Source organism: Pangasianodon hypophthalmus, chromosome 15 (assembly GCF_027358585.1).
Source record: "Pangasianodon hypophthalmus isolate fPanHyp1 chromosome 15, fPanHyp1.pri, whole genome shotgun sequence".
Classification (NCBI taxonomy): Eukaryota; Metazoa; Chordata; class Actinopteri; order Siluriformes; family Pangasiidae; genus Pangasianodon; species Pangasianodon hypophthalmus.
Genome location: NC_069724.1, coordinates 13,337,668 through 13,356,038, shown reverse-complemented (window position 1 = coordinate 13,356,038; position 18,371 = coordinate 13,337,668). Strand labels below are relative to the sequence as shown.

General features: G+C 38.0%; 2 protein-coding genes across 2 annotated transcripts; one reads left to right on the top strand and one right to left on the bottom strand.

Moving 5' to 3' along the window:
- The first annotated feature begins 593 nt into the window (after positions 1-593).
- bnip1b (BCL2 interacting protein 1b) lies at positions 594-11,501 on the top strand. Its single transcript, XM_026941299.3, has 6 exons — positions 594-721; positions 845-937; positions 6,036-6,127; positions 6,223-6,327; positions 8,196-8,314; positions 9,977-11,501. Exons 1-6 carry the CDS (start codon positions 638-640, stop codon positions 10,171-10,173), a joined length of 690 nt encoding a protein of 229 aa, XP_026797100.2. The 5' UTR covers positions 594-637; the 3' UTR covers positions 10,174-11,501.
- Positions 11,502-12,983: 1,482 nt separating this feature from the next.
- On the bottom strand, positions 12,984-16,699 carry stc2b (stanniocalcin 2b). Its single transcript, XM_026941362.3, has 4 exons — positions 16,038-16,699; positions 15,468-15,610; positions 13,722-13,933; positions 12,984-13,217 (listed from the first exon to the last, which is right to left on the bottom strand). Exons 1-4 carry the CDS (start codon positions 16,183-16,185, stop codon positions 13,130-13,132), a joined length of 591 nt encoding a protein of 196 aa, XP_026797163.2. The 5' UTR covers positions 16,186-16,699; the 3' UTR covers positions 12,984-13,129.
- Between the last annotated feature and the right edge of the window lie 1,672 nt (positions 16,700-18,371).

Below are 18,371 nucleotides of genomic sequence, written 5' to 3'. Positions count from 1 at the left end.
TTTTCATCAACTGCTAATGTTGGTCATTTGTGGTACTTTTTTTTCCCTAGCAATTTCTTTTTTTTAATCATAATTTTTATGCTTATGATTACACACTTTTTTGGTTTTATTTGTCAGTACAACGTCAAAAGACATTATGTGTGTAGATCTGTAGTGGATATACACACTGGAAGTGTATTATATAACAAAAACAAACGTGTACTGAATACTTATTTCCCCTCACTGTATATGAAGAAAGAAGTCCACTTCTCCACCCAGACACCGTGTGGGATTCTGACTTTACACTCAGCTGTATGCTAACTCTCAGAAGGTTTGGACACAGGTTTGAATACATTTTTTCACTGTCTTAGACATTTTGATAACAGCTTATGGTTGAAATTTATTTCTTAGACAAATGTACATGGTGAAGTGAATGTCCATGTATTTATTTCTGAACAACGTATTTATAAGAAGTGTTTTTCCCCCTTTACTTGAAACATTATTACTGTAAAATAGTAGAAAAAAAAACTGAAAAGGAGAAACTCTTTCTATGTGTATCCAAACTTTAGACTGGTTAAGTTCATAACTAGTTTAGTGGAACTGAAAAACGCGTTTTGAGTTTTTTTTGGACCTTTTCGCTCTACGTACCACAACAAAGATGGCGTCGTCCTCTGACGTCTCCGTTCGAATATGTGTGCAAGAAATTATCAAATATGATTTAGAGATTAAAGCTCTCATTCAGGTAGGAAGCAGCGATCTGTTTTAGCCTCGCATTAAATACGGATAACTAGTTTGCTACCTAGCTGACAGGAAACAGGATAAGTTTTGCTCGTGTTTCCGCTTAGCTGTGTGTTTTTCATCGCAGGATATACGGGAATGTCGCGGTCCACACAGCGTGTTAATGAAGCTGAACGCTGCAGTGAAGGAAAAATCCAGGCACTTAAGACAGCGAATTCAGGTCGGAATGAATATCACATCCACATCGCTTAATTATATAACTTTAATGAACTTTCCAGAGAAATCAGGTGAGTAAAATGCTTCTGAAGCTGTAGGACAGTCATCTAATTAAAGTTACTACATATTTAAAGCATAGCATTTTATTCAGCTAAGATGTGAAGTTTGTATTGTATAATGTATTCCCAAGCCTGGGACGTTTTCTCAGTCTTTAGCTGTATGGTTTAGTGATCCTGTGCCCACTGTAGCCTCAGATTGCTGTTCTTGGCTTACAGGAGTGGAAACTGATGTAATCTTTTTTGTTGTTGTTGTTGTTGTTGTTGTTGTAGTCCATCTGCCTCCAGGTTTGACATGTGCATTCTGAGATGCTTTTCTGTTCACCATGGGTGTAAAGAGTGCTTATTTGAATTACCAGAGCTTGTCACCTTGAACCAGTCTGGCCATTCTGTTCTGACCTTGCATACCCCACAGAACTGGGTATTTTTGTTGTGTTTACACCATTCTGTGTGAACTCTAGAGACTGTTGTGTATGAAAATCCCAGGAGATCAGCAGTTCTGAAATACTCGTACCAATAACCATGCTACGGTCACGCCAGCCATTGGCCATTTGCATGAATAAGCAGGTATAAGCAGTACATAACGTTACTAATTTATTTTAGTATTGCAATTTGGTGTATATATATATATATATATATATATATATATATATATATATATATATATATATATATATATATATATATTTTTTTTTCTAAAAATATTTTTTCTGTGTACTGTGTATGGTTATGCATGTGACTGAATTTGAATTTGATTTGAATTTGATTCAAGATTCACAATTCAAGATCTTTATTGTCATATGTACTTTGGTATATTCTTGGTATATTTGGTAACATATCCTTATTTTGTTTTTTCCTCCCGAGAAAGACGGGGTAGAAGGGCAACAAACAATAAGTTACAAAGACAATAAAAATACAAAAAATATACAGTAAGGAACAAGGCACGAAGAATAATAAAAATAAACAATACACAATAGCAAAAGTCAAGTTACAATCTGAATAAGAGAATCTGTATGCAATAAGAACAGTTAACAATAAAAAGGTAAAAATGATGTATGCAACAGGTAGTTCCACTCCACTAATTTGATTGGGCAAGCAGCATTTCAAAAGTGCTGATATTTAGTATAACAGCATCGGTACATGTCACTGTTTGTATCACTCCACTTTTGTGTATTTGCTACATAACACTCCCATTCTAGCAATAGCTTGTTACATTGAAACTGTTACTACACTTACTACGGGCTGTCAGTCAGTCTGTGCAATGTTGTATCCAGCTGTGGCATCTTTGGGAACTATTTTCACTGATGGAGCAAAAGTAAACAAAACATTTGCCCACAATGAGCCTCACTTATCATTTATCACCTCATTTATTTTAGAGTTGTGTGTACATTTGCATAAACCAAACCAAATGAAAACTTTCCGCTCGATTTACAAAAGCTTCGGAAACACTCATTTCCTTCGTGCTCATGTGCGTATGTTAATCGTCCATAATGTGCAAAGCAAGTTTCCAATACAGCTCATTTGCATTTAGTGATGCCCACAAAACTCTGTAAAAGTTCAAGTGCACAGACAGCTAGGAGCACGAAATGAATGATGAGGGTAAATGATTAGTTTTATTTGTCGTAATTTGTATTGGCTCACTTTATTTTTTTAATATTCTTTAATTAATGCCAATAATATAAAACAACTGGTTTTCACAAACTATTCTCTTTAGTATTCCTAGTCCCTGACCTAGGGAACTAGCATGAGGATTTGGTTTTGATAGAGACTGCAACACACTTCTATAAGTCACTCTGGATAAATGCTGTAAACGTAATTACAATAAGCAATTTAACCTCAACATTCTGAATATAAAAATGCAGCAACCCATGTCAATCAAGTCGAGGTGTACATTAATATAGTCTTCTTATGCATAAATTTAGACACACCTTTTGCCAGATTTACGAGATTTTCATGAAATTTCTTGTGCAGACCCTCGTATGAAGGATTTACAAATAAATCCATTCATATCCAGGTTGATAAATGAGGCTCATTGTGTCTGAAATGGTAGGTAATCAATATTAATTTCTTTTTATAGAACTGATGTATAAAAGCAATATCACACTTCCAATCATGCTGTTGTACCGTACAGCACACTTACTCATGTGAAATTGCTTAATTATATACATAAGGTTCCTTATTACAGTTTAATTTTTTCAATGGTTATTCCTGCCATTTTAAAGTGATATTTGAGGATGAATATTTTGTTGATATTTTGTACAATTTCATGAGAAAAATTGTATTATATATTAATAAATCTAGTCCTGTTTTCTAGATGTCACTAAGTAGCAAAAACAACAACAACAGAAAAGAAACCTACATGTCACAGGCAGTGGGATAACTCTAACCCTAAAGCAAGAGCTGGTTTTCTAGCTAGAAGTAAAGAAAGAAATTATGTTTAAAAAGAAAACTTTTGATTACCATATGATATTGTCATTGCCATATTGTATGTCTAATAAGCTGATTAGATTTTTGTTAGCAAGTGTCTACATTCTACATTTTCCCCTAATGTCCACTTCTAACACTGATGTATGGTTTTTTGTATTATCATACATGTAAATTCATTTTTACATGACCATTTTCCAATCTATCTTTCCAGTGTATTTTAGGATTTAACAGGCTTTTTTATTGTGCCTTTTAGACTGATATTATATTAAATGGAATTTAAATTATATTAAAAAGGACTTTGATAAGAAATTTATTTTAAACAATAGCACAAGCAACCTGAAATCTGTACACATAGAAGACGTTCATCATTAATCTTAACAAGCCAAAATTAAACAGGCAAAAAAATGAACTTAACCAGCCTAATTGAACAATATAATTGCTACACATATTCTACTACGTCAAAAAAAAAAAAAAACAAAACAGTGGAATGATATGTAATAAATAATCAACCATTTAGTGTATTTCACTGACCAATGTAATGTTCGCACTGCTATGGAATTTAATGCTGACACTACTATTTCTACTTTGTGCAGACTGCATTTTATCTGGCTTTTACTTTTTTGAGTGAAACTAGCAGTGTTTTCAGTTTTGGCTTTTTTTTTTTACACAAGTGAATCCCTTTCTTGTTTTCTTTAAAATTGCCTCCGCTGTGCTGGACGTGACCACAGTGCACGCAGTGCTGTGTGGTACAGTAGTATCAGCTCTGCAGCTGCCCCCAGTGGCTTCACTATTGTATTGTATTATTTACTATTGTGTTGTATTATTGTACTATTCGACCCAGGAATAGAGGCCTGTGTGCTGTTACATTTCTGTTATTGTTTAAGTAAACAGCTATTTGAATATAAAAAATTTTCAAACTGGGTATTATTGATTATTTGTTGCAGTCCTCATATACAGATTGGTGCAAACTTAAAGGTAAAACTTGAGGCGTGGCTCTCCTGTGCTGTGGGAGGCATTTTGCTGGTTTGGTCCACTTGTCACCTTAGAGCATAGGTTCCCAACCCTGGTCCTGGAGTACCGTCTGCTCTAACAGACCTACTTCAACTCAGGAAGGGCTGTTATTGAGCTGATTAGCTAAATAAAACGTGTTGGAGCAGGCAAAACTCTAAAATGTGCAGGACATGGGGTAATCCATGTTCCTTAGAGGAAAGGTCAAAAATGCAACTCTCCTGATAGGAGTGGTCTCACGATGAAAGTGTTCCCATCCACGGGCCCTGAGGGTTCCCATCCACAGGCCCTGAGGGTTCCCATCCACAGGCCCTGAGGGTTCCCTGAATAGTTTGATGTGTATGAAAAGGGTGTATAAAATATGCTAGGCCCTTTGCAGTCACCAGATCTCAACCCAGGTGAACATCTGTGGGAGATTCTGGACTGACTTCTGTGTTAAATAGCGCACTCCACCACCATCATCAGAACACCATGTGAGAGAATATCTTTGGTGTTCCAGACCTCCAGAACTGTTCCAGAATTCAAACTGTTCTGGCTGCTTGTGGTGACAAAACACCCTTCTAAGACACTTCATGTTGTTTTTCTCACCTTTGTGTATATAGCAAAGAAGCATTTTGCTTGACCACCTGATGACGTATGGACTTTTGTCCAAAACATCATGTTTCTCTGGAAACTTTGTGTACTATATACAAGTGTAGGGAAAGTTATTATTACCTCCACATTTATTATTAAGGTACACTGCAGGTTTCTCATAAGAAATATTGAATATGTAGAATCATTAGGTGCTCGCAGTGGATTAACTAAAATACTTCTAGCTAATCTTCTATGGCGCTTGGAAGCTGAATATTTGTAAACACTGTGTACATATCACATTAAATACATTCTTTTTTACATGTTGGCAGATGTCTTTGTTTTGAACTTGTGAAAGGTAAGAGTTACCTTTTAAAAACATCAAAATTACAGGTTACAGTTTTGAGATTTTAAAAAATTTGGACCTAAATATAAATATCAAAAATTTTAATCTAAAGAATACAGATTTTATGTAAATTAGGTGAAAGGTGAATAATCTGGGATTCCCTGGGAAAAGTAGATGTTTTGAGAGTGGTTAAAGTGATTTAGCTAATCACAGTCATCTGCCAGAGACTTAATGTTCTACTGACACAGCTAAATTCTTATTAAGCAGCTGTGACCGATAACTAGCTCACGATTGCCAGCAAGCTAACGTTAGCATAGTCTAACTTGCTAGAACATTACCTAAATAATAATAATAATAAGCTGGACATATACTAAGCATCGCTGTAGAAAACTAGCTTTTTAGTAGAACATTAATAACTTTTATTTGATTGACCACTCTGAAAGTGTCTACTTTTCCCTTTGTGCTAATTTACAGAAAATTTGTATTTCCGAGATTTGTATTTAGGGCTCTCAGAACCATATCTCATTATTTTGAATTATATGTTTTCAACATCTTTAAGTCAAATATACAAAAATTCTTATTCAAATGCTTTTGTCACCTTCCAAGCTCCATAATGTTCTTGATTCCAGTACATCCATTTGTTGCCTTTGTTGCAACAAATAGTCATCTGATCAAGGTACCTTTTTTGGTGGTAGGATATGGAACAAATGGCTAAAGAACAAGATAAAGAGACTGATAAGAACATTATTATGGCTGAAACAGAAAGTCATCGCAAACAAATGTTAAGGTAAGAGGCTCAGAGGACTTGTGCTCTTTGCAGGCTGTACTTTTAATGTTGCCTTTATATTTACTGTCAAAGCTGTTTTTGCACCTCTGTACAAGTAACCAGACAGCATGGAGGAAAGCCAACTTGGCCTGCAAGCTAGCCATCGATAACCTGGAAAAAGATGAGCTACTACATGGTGGGGACTCATCAGTGAGGCAAAGGTAAGTCTTGTTCTCAGTGCTACATGCTGAGGGAAGCAAACAGCTTTCAGATGGCTTTAAATACTTGCCACTTAACTGAAGTGATCAGATATCCATTAATTGCTTTTTTGGGGTGAGTTGGACATGAACAAAGCCAGTCTAGGAATAATGATCTTCATAGATCTCAGGGCACATTACAGAGCAGGGAAATTGTGAATAGGTTTAAAGGCACAAAACTGTAGAACTGTGGGTTCTACAAAGAAACAAAGCTGCACTCAAAGTAGGAATGGTACAAGACTACAGAAGTAGATAAAAGTCTTTAAACAGTTAATATGCTAAGTTGTTAGATGGAATTGGATCATTCTTATTGAGAACATTAATAAGTTCAGGAGTCCCTCATGAGTACTGAAACTTAATGCGAAGGTGTAATTAAGCAAAAATTAATTTTGAACATTCATTCATTCATTTATCCATTCATTCATTCATTTATCCATTTAGCCATTCATCCCTTCATTGTTTGACAGTGTCTACTTTATCCTGGTCAGGATTGTGGTGGATCTGGAGCCTCTCCTGGGAACCCGGAATACACCCTGGATAGCAGGGCAGAACACTCAGTCAAGTCAAGTAGGCTTTATTGTCATTGCTCTCATCACAATAAAGATGTAATGTTAGGAAGAAAATATAGTTTATTGTATTTGATAAATACAATAAATACAGACAATAGACTGTACACTATATAATAGGCAATATGGTAAACAATCTATACATTAAAGTTTAAGCACTACAAGCAACCATAAACTCTATTGCATAGTAGTGTTGATAATGTAAACACTGTTGATAATGACCATGCTCGAAAGTATCTGCCTGTGATCTTGGAAGTGAAATGAAATGAGGTGAGGTGTCCATCAGACCACTCTGTTAAGGAGCCTAATGGCGTGTGGGAAGTTGCTGTTCATGAATCTGGTTGACTCAGATGCTCCCCGGATGCTCCCTAGCCTTCTTCCAGATGGGAGGAGTGAAAACAGTCCATGGGAAGGGAAAGAGGGATCCTTCCTGATGCTGCAGGCTTTCCTTATACACTGCTCAGTGTAGATGTCTTCAGTGGCATTAAAACATAACCCATTAATGGACTGGGCAGTTTTTACTATCTGCTTCTGTGCTTTCCTGTCGGAAACAGAGCAGTTTCCGTAGCAGACAGTGAAGCTGCAGGACAAAATGCTCTCTGACACACTTGTAGAAACAACAGCTATGCACATGAATCTTCTTAGGAAGTAGCAGCACTGCTGTGTTGAGGGACCATGTCAAGTTGTGTGTGATCTGCACATCGAAAAGCTTGCTCAGTTTCCACTCCTGCACAGCCAGTGTGTAGAGAGGTGTGAGATGCATGGGTCCTCCTGAAGACAGCAATCATCTTTTTAGTCTTGCTGACATTTAGAGAGAGATTGTTGTCTTTGCACCAGACCTCAAGCTGTCACACTTCCTCTTTGTAGGCCATCTCCTCATTGTTGGTGATGAACCATGTGACAGTGCAGTCATTAGCAAACATGATGATGTGGTTGCAGTGATATTTAGTGACACAGATGTGGGTGAGCAGTGTGTACAGCAGAAGACTCAGTACACAGCCCTGGGGGGGTTCCGGTGTTCGGGGTGACTGAGAGGGACGATCTGTGGTGGATCGTGACTTCACAGTCATCAGATCTCAACCCAGTTGAACACCTCTGTGAGAGATTTTTGGAACTAATGGAATATCTTTTGATAGAATGTTGTTCCATCCCTCCAGTACAATTCCAGAGACTTGTAGAAACTCACTCACAAGGCACTTTGAAGTTGTTCTGGTGTCTCCTACTTGATTTGCTAAGACACTTTATCTTATATTTGTTTGATTGTAGGAAGGCCACCAAGGAGAGCCTGGCAGAGACGTCCAGTGACATCACTGAGAGTTTGATGAGCATCAGCCGAATGATGGCCCAACAGGTCAAGCAAAGTGAGGAAACCATTGGCACTCTGGGTAAGAGCACACAGTTTGTGCATGGACCTTCTTTAGGCTTTCTTTTTGTCAAAGATGTTGAGCCATTGCATAACATTGCATTAGAAAAGTTTTCTATTATTATATATATATTTACTGATGTCCGTTGTATCTCTAGATCAGGGCTATTCAAATGGCATCCTGCAGGCCAGATGCAGGGGTGGGTGGGGGGCTTGATCTTTGGTTGATCTTTTTTGAAAAACCGAATGCTTTTCAAAGAAAAATCCTTCTTTTTTTTTTTAACTGATTTCTCAGTCTTTTTGGGTTTTAAAAAAAAAGGAATCTACCAACTTTGCACATTTTTATTTGGCAATTTTTTTCACTCTTCCTTGGAACAATCCTCCAGATCTATCAAATTGTGAGGGAATGTCCTGTGCACAGCCCTCTTCAAGTCATTCCACAGGTTTTCGATAGGATTTAGATCTGGGCTCTGACTGGTCCATTTCAAAACGTTGATCTTCTTCCTCTGAAGCCATTCCTTTGTTCACATGTATTTGTGCTTTGAGTCTTTATCATACTGGAAGGTGAAATTTTTCTTCAATTTTAAAATGGGTGTGTAGACTTTTTATATCCACTGTATATATATTGCTGTTTGGGCTAACGCAGTGCAGAGGCCCCTTTTTACATTAAAAACGAGACCTTCTCAGGACGTAAGTTAACTAATTTGTGGAGCATTAATCATTGATTATACACTATAATGCCAAAGGTATGTGGACACATGACCATCACACCCATATGTGCTTCTTCCTCAAGCTGTTGCCACAACATTGGAAGCACACAATTGTATAGAATGTCTTTGTATACTGTAGTATTACAGTTTCACTTCACTGGAACTAAGAGGCCCAAGCCCGTTCCAGCATGACAGTGCCCCGTGCACAAAGTGACGTTTCTGAAGACATGGTTTGCCAAGATTGACCTGATCTCAAGCCCACTGAACACTTATGAGATGGACTGGAATGCTGACTGTGCCCTAGGCCTCGCCCAACATCAGTAACTGACCTCACTAGTGCTCTTGTGGCTGAATGAGCACAAATCCCCAAAGCCACCTTCCAAACTCTAGTGGAAACCCTTCCAAGAAGAGTGGAGGTCATTAAAACAGATGACCGAAATGGGATGTTCAACATGCACATATGGGTGTGATGGTCAGGTTTCCACAAACCTTTGGCCATATACTGTATGATGATGTAGTGGCTGGAGACTCATATACACAGCCAAGTTATTTTGGAGCCCTTGTAACATTACTTGGATTCACTTTAAGTGCCCTCATGCAATTATTCTGAGATCTGTTCAATTTAGTTCAGTTTTATTGCTATAGTGCTTTTAACAATGGACATTGTCACAAAACAGCTTTACAGAAATATATAAATTTCACATATAAATTTTAAATTTATAATTTTTTCCTAATGAGCAAGCCAGAGGCGACAGTGGTAAGGGAAAAACTCCCTAAAATGATATGAGGAAGAAACCTTGAGAGGAACCAGACTCAAAAGTGATTTTCAAATGGGTATCGATAATGTTTCACCTCTCCTAAAACATAGTAACACCTTTGAATGCAGTAGTGTCATGCCCACATGTTTTGCCAAATTAATGTCTCTAAATGTGCCTCAGTTAAATACATAGTCCATCTTTTTGCTCTTTTCGTAGTTACATCATCAAGGTCAGTACTGGAAACGAATGAAGAGTTTAAAGCAATGACAGCCACAATCCACTTGGGACGGAAACTCATCCTGAAATACAATCGGCGTGAACTCACAGACAAATTGCTCATCTTTCTTGCACTTGCTCTGTTTTTTGCCACTGTGCTCTACATCCTGAAAAAGCGGCTCTTCCCTTTCATTTAGAGCAAAAAAAAAATCAAATGTCTGCTTTACTATATGCAAATACTTGAATTGTTGGTACTGTTCTGGTGATAGCGTTGGTGTGAATGTATGTGTGCCTGCAGCTGAAATATTACTGTTTTACTTAAAATTTAATCTGGAACTGGGAGGAAAGTGCATTGCAGCTGCCATTTGTACAACCATTTGGGTTTAACATGCGGTTTAAATGAATTATAATTATAATTTATTACTCAGAACATATTTAGTACTGCGTTTGGCCATTTTTATTGACTTTATGGAAATGAAACAATATGACCACATGGCAAAAGTTGTAAAAATTTTGAAAGTAGGAATTCAATGGGAAGTTCCAGGGGATGTATGAAGTAATGGCATAGGGTATGCAGTTAATTGCATAGTGTGACATTTTCTTTATAGAAATTTATTTTTGGCACAAGTATGTTTAGTTGAAAGCATCTTGATTAATACACTGAAGCTTTCTTTCACCATACCTTTAAACCAGTGTACATAAGTGCCTTCTCTTGCTATATTTGAAAGTGTAAAAACTATTTATTTGCTATTTCAAGGTCTTTACAGCCTTTAGAAGCCATATTTTTAAGCCATTTTTAAACTGTTTACAGTTTTCTACAGTGTTGATTCTGCCTAACTTTGAAAGGAAGTGGGAAGAAACATACTTGAGGTGTAATTGCACTGCATTATGCCTGTTTGTTTTCTTAGTAATTCTGGCAGTATTTATTAAAGTGGTGCTATTAGTATCTCATAATGTTCTTCAGAGTCAGACCACTGGATGGTGCTGTAGCATTTTTCCATTTAGCACGAACAACTACTTTGTCAAGTACATATCAGCTTTATTTCTCTGAACATGAAGAAATAGTAGAAAACAGGTTCCCAACCCTGGTCCTGGAGTACCCCTGTCCTGTACATTTTAGCATTTTTCCTGCTCTAACACACCCACTTCAACTCAGGAAGGACTGGCAATTAGCTGATTAGTTGAACCAGGTGTGTAGGACAAGGGGAACGTCAGGACCAGGGTTTGGAACTTCTGTAGTATTAGACTGCTCATGTTGTGATTGACAGTGTCATGCATATCATTTCTGGTTGTGAGCTAAAATTCAAAACCTTCTCAGCAACTGTATTACTGCTCAGAAATGCTTTTCAGCATGGTCACTGATTCCCTCAGTGTCCTCAATCGCGTCTCTGTGACATTCAGTGACCTTGTATTCAGGTATAGTTTGTTGCAGATTACTCTACTGTGATAAAGTTACCTTAGTTTACATCTTTAATTCATTTCCAGTGACCTCATGACTGTTTAATAAACATGAACTATTTAAAAATGTTTCTAAGTGTGTATTTTAATATAATTATAATCAAGTTCTGTTTTTGAAATGTATTGTTGGGATTCTCTACTGAAAATATTTGAGAACTGTGACTTTTTTAATTTTAAAAAAGAAAAGAAAACAACAAACAGCCCTAGCTGTTTCTTTATACATTTAGCCAATTGATGAGTAAATGGGGACATCAGAGAAAGTGTCATTTATAAAAAGAAACAACCTCATAATTCACACACAAATGTCCCAAACATAATTTATTGACAAATAATATTTATTTTGAGGAAAAAAACTTTGTGGATATAATGGATTTTTGTCATGATGTACCAAAATGTAAGAAAAAAATTAAATATTTGACACAATACAAAAATGTATAAATACAAGTGGTATAGAAAATACATTAAAATAACAACATAATATTTGGTACTGTTGCACCTGACAAATGATGGTATGGGCAAAAAAAGTCATGCATAACATTTGAAAAATAGAAATAAATAAAAAAATGATGTACATTTAAACAGAGAGTAATTAACCTCTGTACATTTTATAAATTGTCTTGATAATTAAATGTAAAAAAAGGATGAGGTAGGTACCAAATATTACTGTAGTTTCAAATTCTGCTTATAATTATTTTACACAGTTTTATTTTAAACCTATTTATTTTCTTATAAATTTAACTTGATATATACCACCCATATATATAATAGCAAAAATATTTGTCAGTATACATACACATATCATAGGCCAGAAACATACAAATATGAATTCTTCAAATGGAACAAAAAAAAAGTAAAATGAAAACCTGTGTTCCTGTTACTATTGTCATGAAACAGTTTATTTAATTAGCTGTGTTAAGTGGCTGGATATTAGTTCTTCAATCTCAGCAGATGTCATAGTCGTAAATCTCAGTTTTTCTACCACATCAGTTGGCATGGAATCACATTTGGCACTCTGTTTTACCCAGCAATAATATATTCAGTGTACATAAGATGGACATTCCCAAGCATGATTCAACTTTGGCATGACAGAGGAAAGAAAGACTGTACAAAAACTAAATGTGGATCAGAGCTTAAACATACTGTACTACTGAGAAGGAGCACCATGAATAAACATACTGAAAAAAATGGAGGTTGTGTCATTTGTAACTTCTGCGTTCACTTGAGCTTAAAAGACTGCTGGCTATAGAGTCCTCTCTTGACACCATTGTTGACACCAGACTTTCACCAGTTTGTTAAATGGGAACATGGAGAGCCTCCAGTTTTGTATTAAATGCAGCTGGAACTGTCACTTCACGGGTTCTTACCATCCTAACATTTCAGATGCAATGTGTACAATCCCACTATGGTAGTAACAATACTGTAGATACTACCTTTATGCACCGGCTTGAATTGTTGGCCTTAAGATGTGTTGCATTATGGTGCAATCGAGGCACTGAAGGCTAAGGAAGGCCCTCACTTTCTTTGTGAAGGATCTAAACCTGCTGTCTGTCAGGCTGTGGGAGAGGAGGGCCAGCAGGAGGCAGGAAGTTAGCACTGCTGATAGCAGGCACAGGAGTGAGGGTGGGCACAGTCTGGATCCTGGTGTGGCCTGGCAGGCAGAGGCTCAGGCTGGCACAGAGGGCGCCCCAGTTCTGCTCACACTGGGCATGAATACGGCGGGGTAATGGCGACACGCACCCCCTCACCACAGCCCAGCAGGATGTTCACCAGTTCCACATGAGGCCTAGAGATATCAAAGAGAAATAAGGGTTAACTTCATGTACTAGAAAAGATTCCGTTTTGAAGAAGTCACTTGAATGAATAGAGAATCATCTTAATGATAACACAAGTCCAGTCTCCTAACTAGATATTCAAAAGCTGAGAGTGTACGTACTAAAAGTATTGACTTTGTCTGAAAAGATTCTGACTGAAAGAGCCACTTAAGAGCATTTACATAATAGTAATGCAGGATTGTATTGTATTGGAAACATTTTGTACATGTATATTGGGGCATTCTACTGTCTGATCACAAGATAGAGTCCAGAAATAATAACTTAAAAACGTAATAACTTTTTAACATTTAATAAAATAATTAGCATTTCCCACATAATACAGTGTGAAACTAAAGCATCAATTAACATGAACAAATAATCTGCCTTAGATGTTTGACGTTTATGTGCTTCAATACAAAAATTGAAGAAATTAACTGACCATTTGCTATAAGTTAGTTTAAAAGTAGACCACATACCCTTTGGGAAAGAGGTCCTGGAAGTGGATCATCTCCATCATGACGTTGACGTTCTCCCTGACCACTGAGCAGAGGTTGTGTTTGTTGTAGCACTCACGCTGCAGCTGAAACACCATCTCCTTCACGGAAACACACTTGCGACTGACACAGCTGAACTTGTGACGTAACCCATGTGCCATGCACTTCAGTGCATCCTTGATGAATGATTTGCCCTGCAGCAAATGCTAAAATGTTGACATTCACATCTTAGGGGGCATCTTACTGTATCTAATGCAGAGGAGCCCAGCTGCAGCTGCCGAGGGCTGAGGGTGACTCCTGATTACTTGCTTTGATTCAACTATAAATAGACATATTTAGTCTTTTAGAGCATGGAAATCAGTAAACTAGACATGGACATTAGTTCCCATGATATATAGTCCATCCCGAATTCAACATATGTGGAGTTGCTGTGTCTGTAGTAAGTTAAAAGAAATAAGAAAGTTATTTATTATACCATTTCAGGGATTGTCACCTCTGGTGTTACTGCCATGCACAGTGTCATGTTGAGGTGTAAAGCATTTAACTGTGCACTCCTGGGCAAAAAATGGGCCAAAATGTTAATCTTTCAATGGTATTATAAACAAATCTTTGGTCAGGAAATTAGCAAGAATTAAACAAATAGATAAAGGAACTTGGTATGGGAGATTTTCCATTTGATTTCTGTAAATGTTGAAGCCTTGTGGTCCCTGATGGGCTGCATCAGGTGTGGCAGATTACCAAATAATGACTAATCTTTTAAGAAAAAAAAAAAACCACACTGGAAGATATTGGAAAATTTTTGTACACCCAGACATGTGTTAGTTTGAATTTTACATCAAACATTTTAATCATTATCATAATTTTACCTTTGTGTATAAGAAGACTATATAAGTCAATTTCCCTGTTTCTAGCTTTTCCTCAGACAGCTCACTGCAGTGAAAGTAAACCAGCAAATTTGTTTAATTCTTGCTACATTCCTGACCAATGATTTGTTGTTAAGACCATTAAAAGCTTAATATTTGCCATCTTAGGCTTGGCCCATTGTTTTTGCCCAGGAGTGTAACCTCTAATGCCAGGCCATGTTAGACTATAATGACACCACTACTGAAGTTCAGCAGCAAATTTCTTAAGTATTGTTATGAAATATTTTTTCTTCTATTTCTATGCTAAAATTTCTGTTTCTACTACTATTTCAAAATTCAAAGAATGATTCCATATTTCATTACTTACTACTACTATGTAGCAGTCGAGATTATAGTGCCTTCACTATTATTAATGCAGTAATGATAGACATCTGCGGAGGCCTGGTGTCCCATGGGGGTGAATTCTCCAGGCTTGTGCCCAGTGTTCAGGGGAGTGGCTCTGGATCAAGCACAACCCTGACCAGGATACACTGGTTACTGAAGATGAATGAATGAATGAATGAATGAATAATAATTTTTTTTCTATCCCAAATGCCAGTGATACTCCCAAACACAACACTTACACTTAGTTGTGATGTTATAGAAAAGAAAGCATTATGCAATGCACTTTAAAGATTCAAAAAGCTGGGGTGGTTTGCGTCCTGTAGCTACATACTGTAGTGACTATGGAGAAGCTGCAGCTGTGCAAGCAGATGTTTAAGAGTTGCAGCTGGAAAACCTGCTGCGTCTCTATAGCGAGTAAGTAGCCTTGTTCACTCGACTACTCATGATCAGTGGAGTTACTGGTGTAAAGTGTGCTTCTTACCTGCGAGTCGAATCTGCCGGCGTTGTGCAGGAAGCTCATGCAAATGTCGTGCAGTCCGCGAATCTCGCACGAGTTGTTAGTGAAGCACTCAAATGTGCCGCAGCCGACATCTCCAGCGCTCAGCAAACACTGCTGGATCTCCACTGCAAGCACGCAGTGCACATATACACTCATCTCTTCCATTTCAACAGAACTTTACATTTACATGTACACTGATACAAGGCTTAAAGACTTCAGAGTCGGAAATGGGAAATGCACTTTTTTTGGTCAGGTGCGTTTGGTGCGTAAAGTTGTGCTTTCCAGGCTGTTTCTGCATTCTCTTCTGCATTTAGCTGGATCAGGAAGCTTTGCACTGCAAACCTCTCAGACTAACTTTAACATTTGCCTAACAAACATGTAAGAGACAGTTACAGTTAGGGAAAAAAGGAGTGTTTTGGATAGCTAATGAGATCTGAATAAGCAGCTGGAGGCGACTGATGCGCTTTTGGTGGTGAAGTAGCTTGCAGTGTATAGGCTACAGGACCATGGAGCTAAAGAGAGAAAACTTACAGAAAGCTCTTGTGGGCTTACCTGTGTCCTGCAGGGATAATCTCCTCTTCTGAACGTGAAGGGGCCTCTCCTGGGAGGAGGTGTCATGAGCGTCGGCGGACTCCGTCGCGTCCACTCTGCTCTGTACAATCACCACAAGCACTACTACTGCAGCCAGTTTCACAGACATGTCTGGTAGTGCTAATAAAGCTGTCTGAAAATGCACAAGCTTGCTTTCAGTGCGCCTTCGGATTCCAGCAGCATAACCGTAGCAGGCAGCTAGAGGCGACTACCCAAGCGCTGCATTACACACACGCGTAACCGTGGAGCTGCAGAGGATGGATGCTCTCTCTATCCGCTAAACCTCCAGTGTTTGAGGAAGGAGATGAGCAGGTGCCGTCAGTCTCCCCCGCTGGCCTATCACAAGCGCGGGAGTTACGTGCCACACCGCACACTGCCCTATTCAGCAGTAGACCTGTATCAATGCGCCACCAGGGGTTACTATAGTTACCGGGGTGGCGTTGCGGGATGTAGTCAAAGCGCGCGCTAAAGTGGACACAGTGACGCGGTGGGGAAAAAAACAGCTGTGTCGAGTCTCTGCGTGTTTGTGCTCTGAGCTATAACTAAATTATATCTTTCTTTATTCCAACCGGACTGAAAATAGGCTGAGTGGAAGCCTCGCAGAGTGTCTCTGAAGAGCTTCCAGTAGTCCCACACACAACCTCTAAAATAATATAGTAAATAAATTACATAAATCTCATCTTTATAGCCACTGGAGACCCTCTTACAGGCTTTGTTTCAGTCTTGTTCTGCTTGCACAAGCCACTTTTTTACTTAAAGCTTTGGGTAAATGATAATTATATAATTGTATTGTATTTAAATCATAAAACTTAAGAAGTAAATCATATTTATAGCTTAATTCTAATACTCATATCATTAAACTAACTGCTGCTAAGAAATTCCTTGGTATTAGTGTTTCCCACAAGCAAGGACCATCCTAGAGTTTAATCTTTAGGGGGGTTTGAGCTCCAGATGAGAATGTATGAGGTGCAAACAATGAGGGAATAGAAATATTTATGCAGTTTGAATGTAAAGGGGCATGGTCTCTTTTGTGTGCACATGTATGTGTTGTGTGTGTGTGTGTGTAAGCCTGTACAGTATAACACATCTATTTCCTTCAGGAAGTATGGAATATGAGCTGGTACGGTAGGTAAAATGGAAAGTTTGAATTGATTTACACCAATTATGCAGTTACTGTTCCCCCAAACAAAAACTCCACATGGGTAGTTTGGCAAACACTGACTATATGCAATAAAAAGGAGTCAAAGAGGTACTTATTAGACTATTTACCCCCCCCCCCCCCCTTTAGAGTTCTGAATCTTTTGTCTTAACTTCCCTCACATTTCATATCCTCACTCCTCCATTCTGTACTATCACAAGCAAACAGACATTTAAACTTTTTTTTTATGATTTTACTTTTTTAAAAGTAAAGGAGATTTTTAAAGGTTATAAAAGGAATTGCTGGGTATGAAACACTCACTCAGTAACTGTTTTATCCCAGGAACACTGAGCGTGAGGCAGTAACACAACCTGGAGAGGATGCCAGTCCATTGCAGGGCAACACACATACACACATTCATACACTCGTTCACACCTAGGAGCAATTGTCTTAGCCAATCCACCTACTGGCATGTTTTCGGAAGGTGGGAGGAAACAGGAGAACCTGGAAGAAACACACACATACACAGTCACCCGAGCTCAGCATCAAACCCTGAGCCCTGAAGCTATAACGTGGCAATGCTACCCGCTGCACTGTCTGGGAGGAAACTATTTTTTTTTAAATTATCCACTGGAATATTTTTTCCCCTGCCTTCATATGTGGTTCCTCTGTCCTGCCCTCATGCAATACTACATGCAATTACCTGTCAACATCCACATATAACTTATTTGTATACTGATCTTTGTACTGTGAAAAGTTAAGTTCATCATGAGTTAAACTACTAGACTACATCTGGAAGGCATGTGACAGGATAATAATAAAGGATTAAACCTATTTTAGGGTGAACTTTAACCATTATGGCCAGCACAGGCACTGTATTTATGGACTTGTCAGACTACTACCTTGACTACCTTAATTTTCCTCACCTGGTCAAAATAACTAATAAGTTCAGCTATTCCAATGAGCAATAAAAAAAACTAAGCAAAACAAAACTCAAGAAGGCCATACATGGCCTAATCAAGTAAAAGTACAAAGCAAATTACACCTAGTCCTGGAAGAACCCAGATTTTGTTAAAGAATAGGCCAAAACAAACAGCATCATTAAGACCAAGGTGCTATTAAAACAAGGCCAAGACAAAGTTTGTGGTTTCACCTCC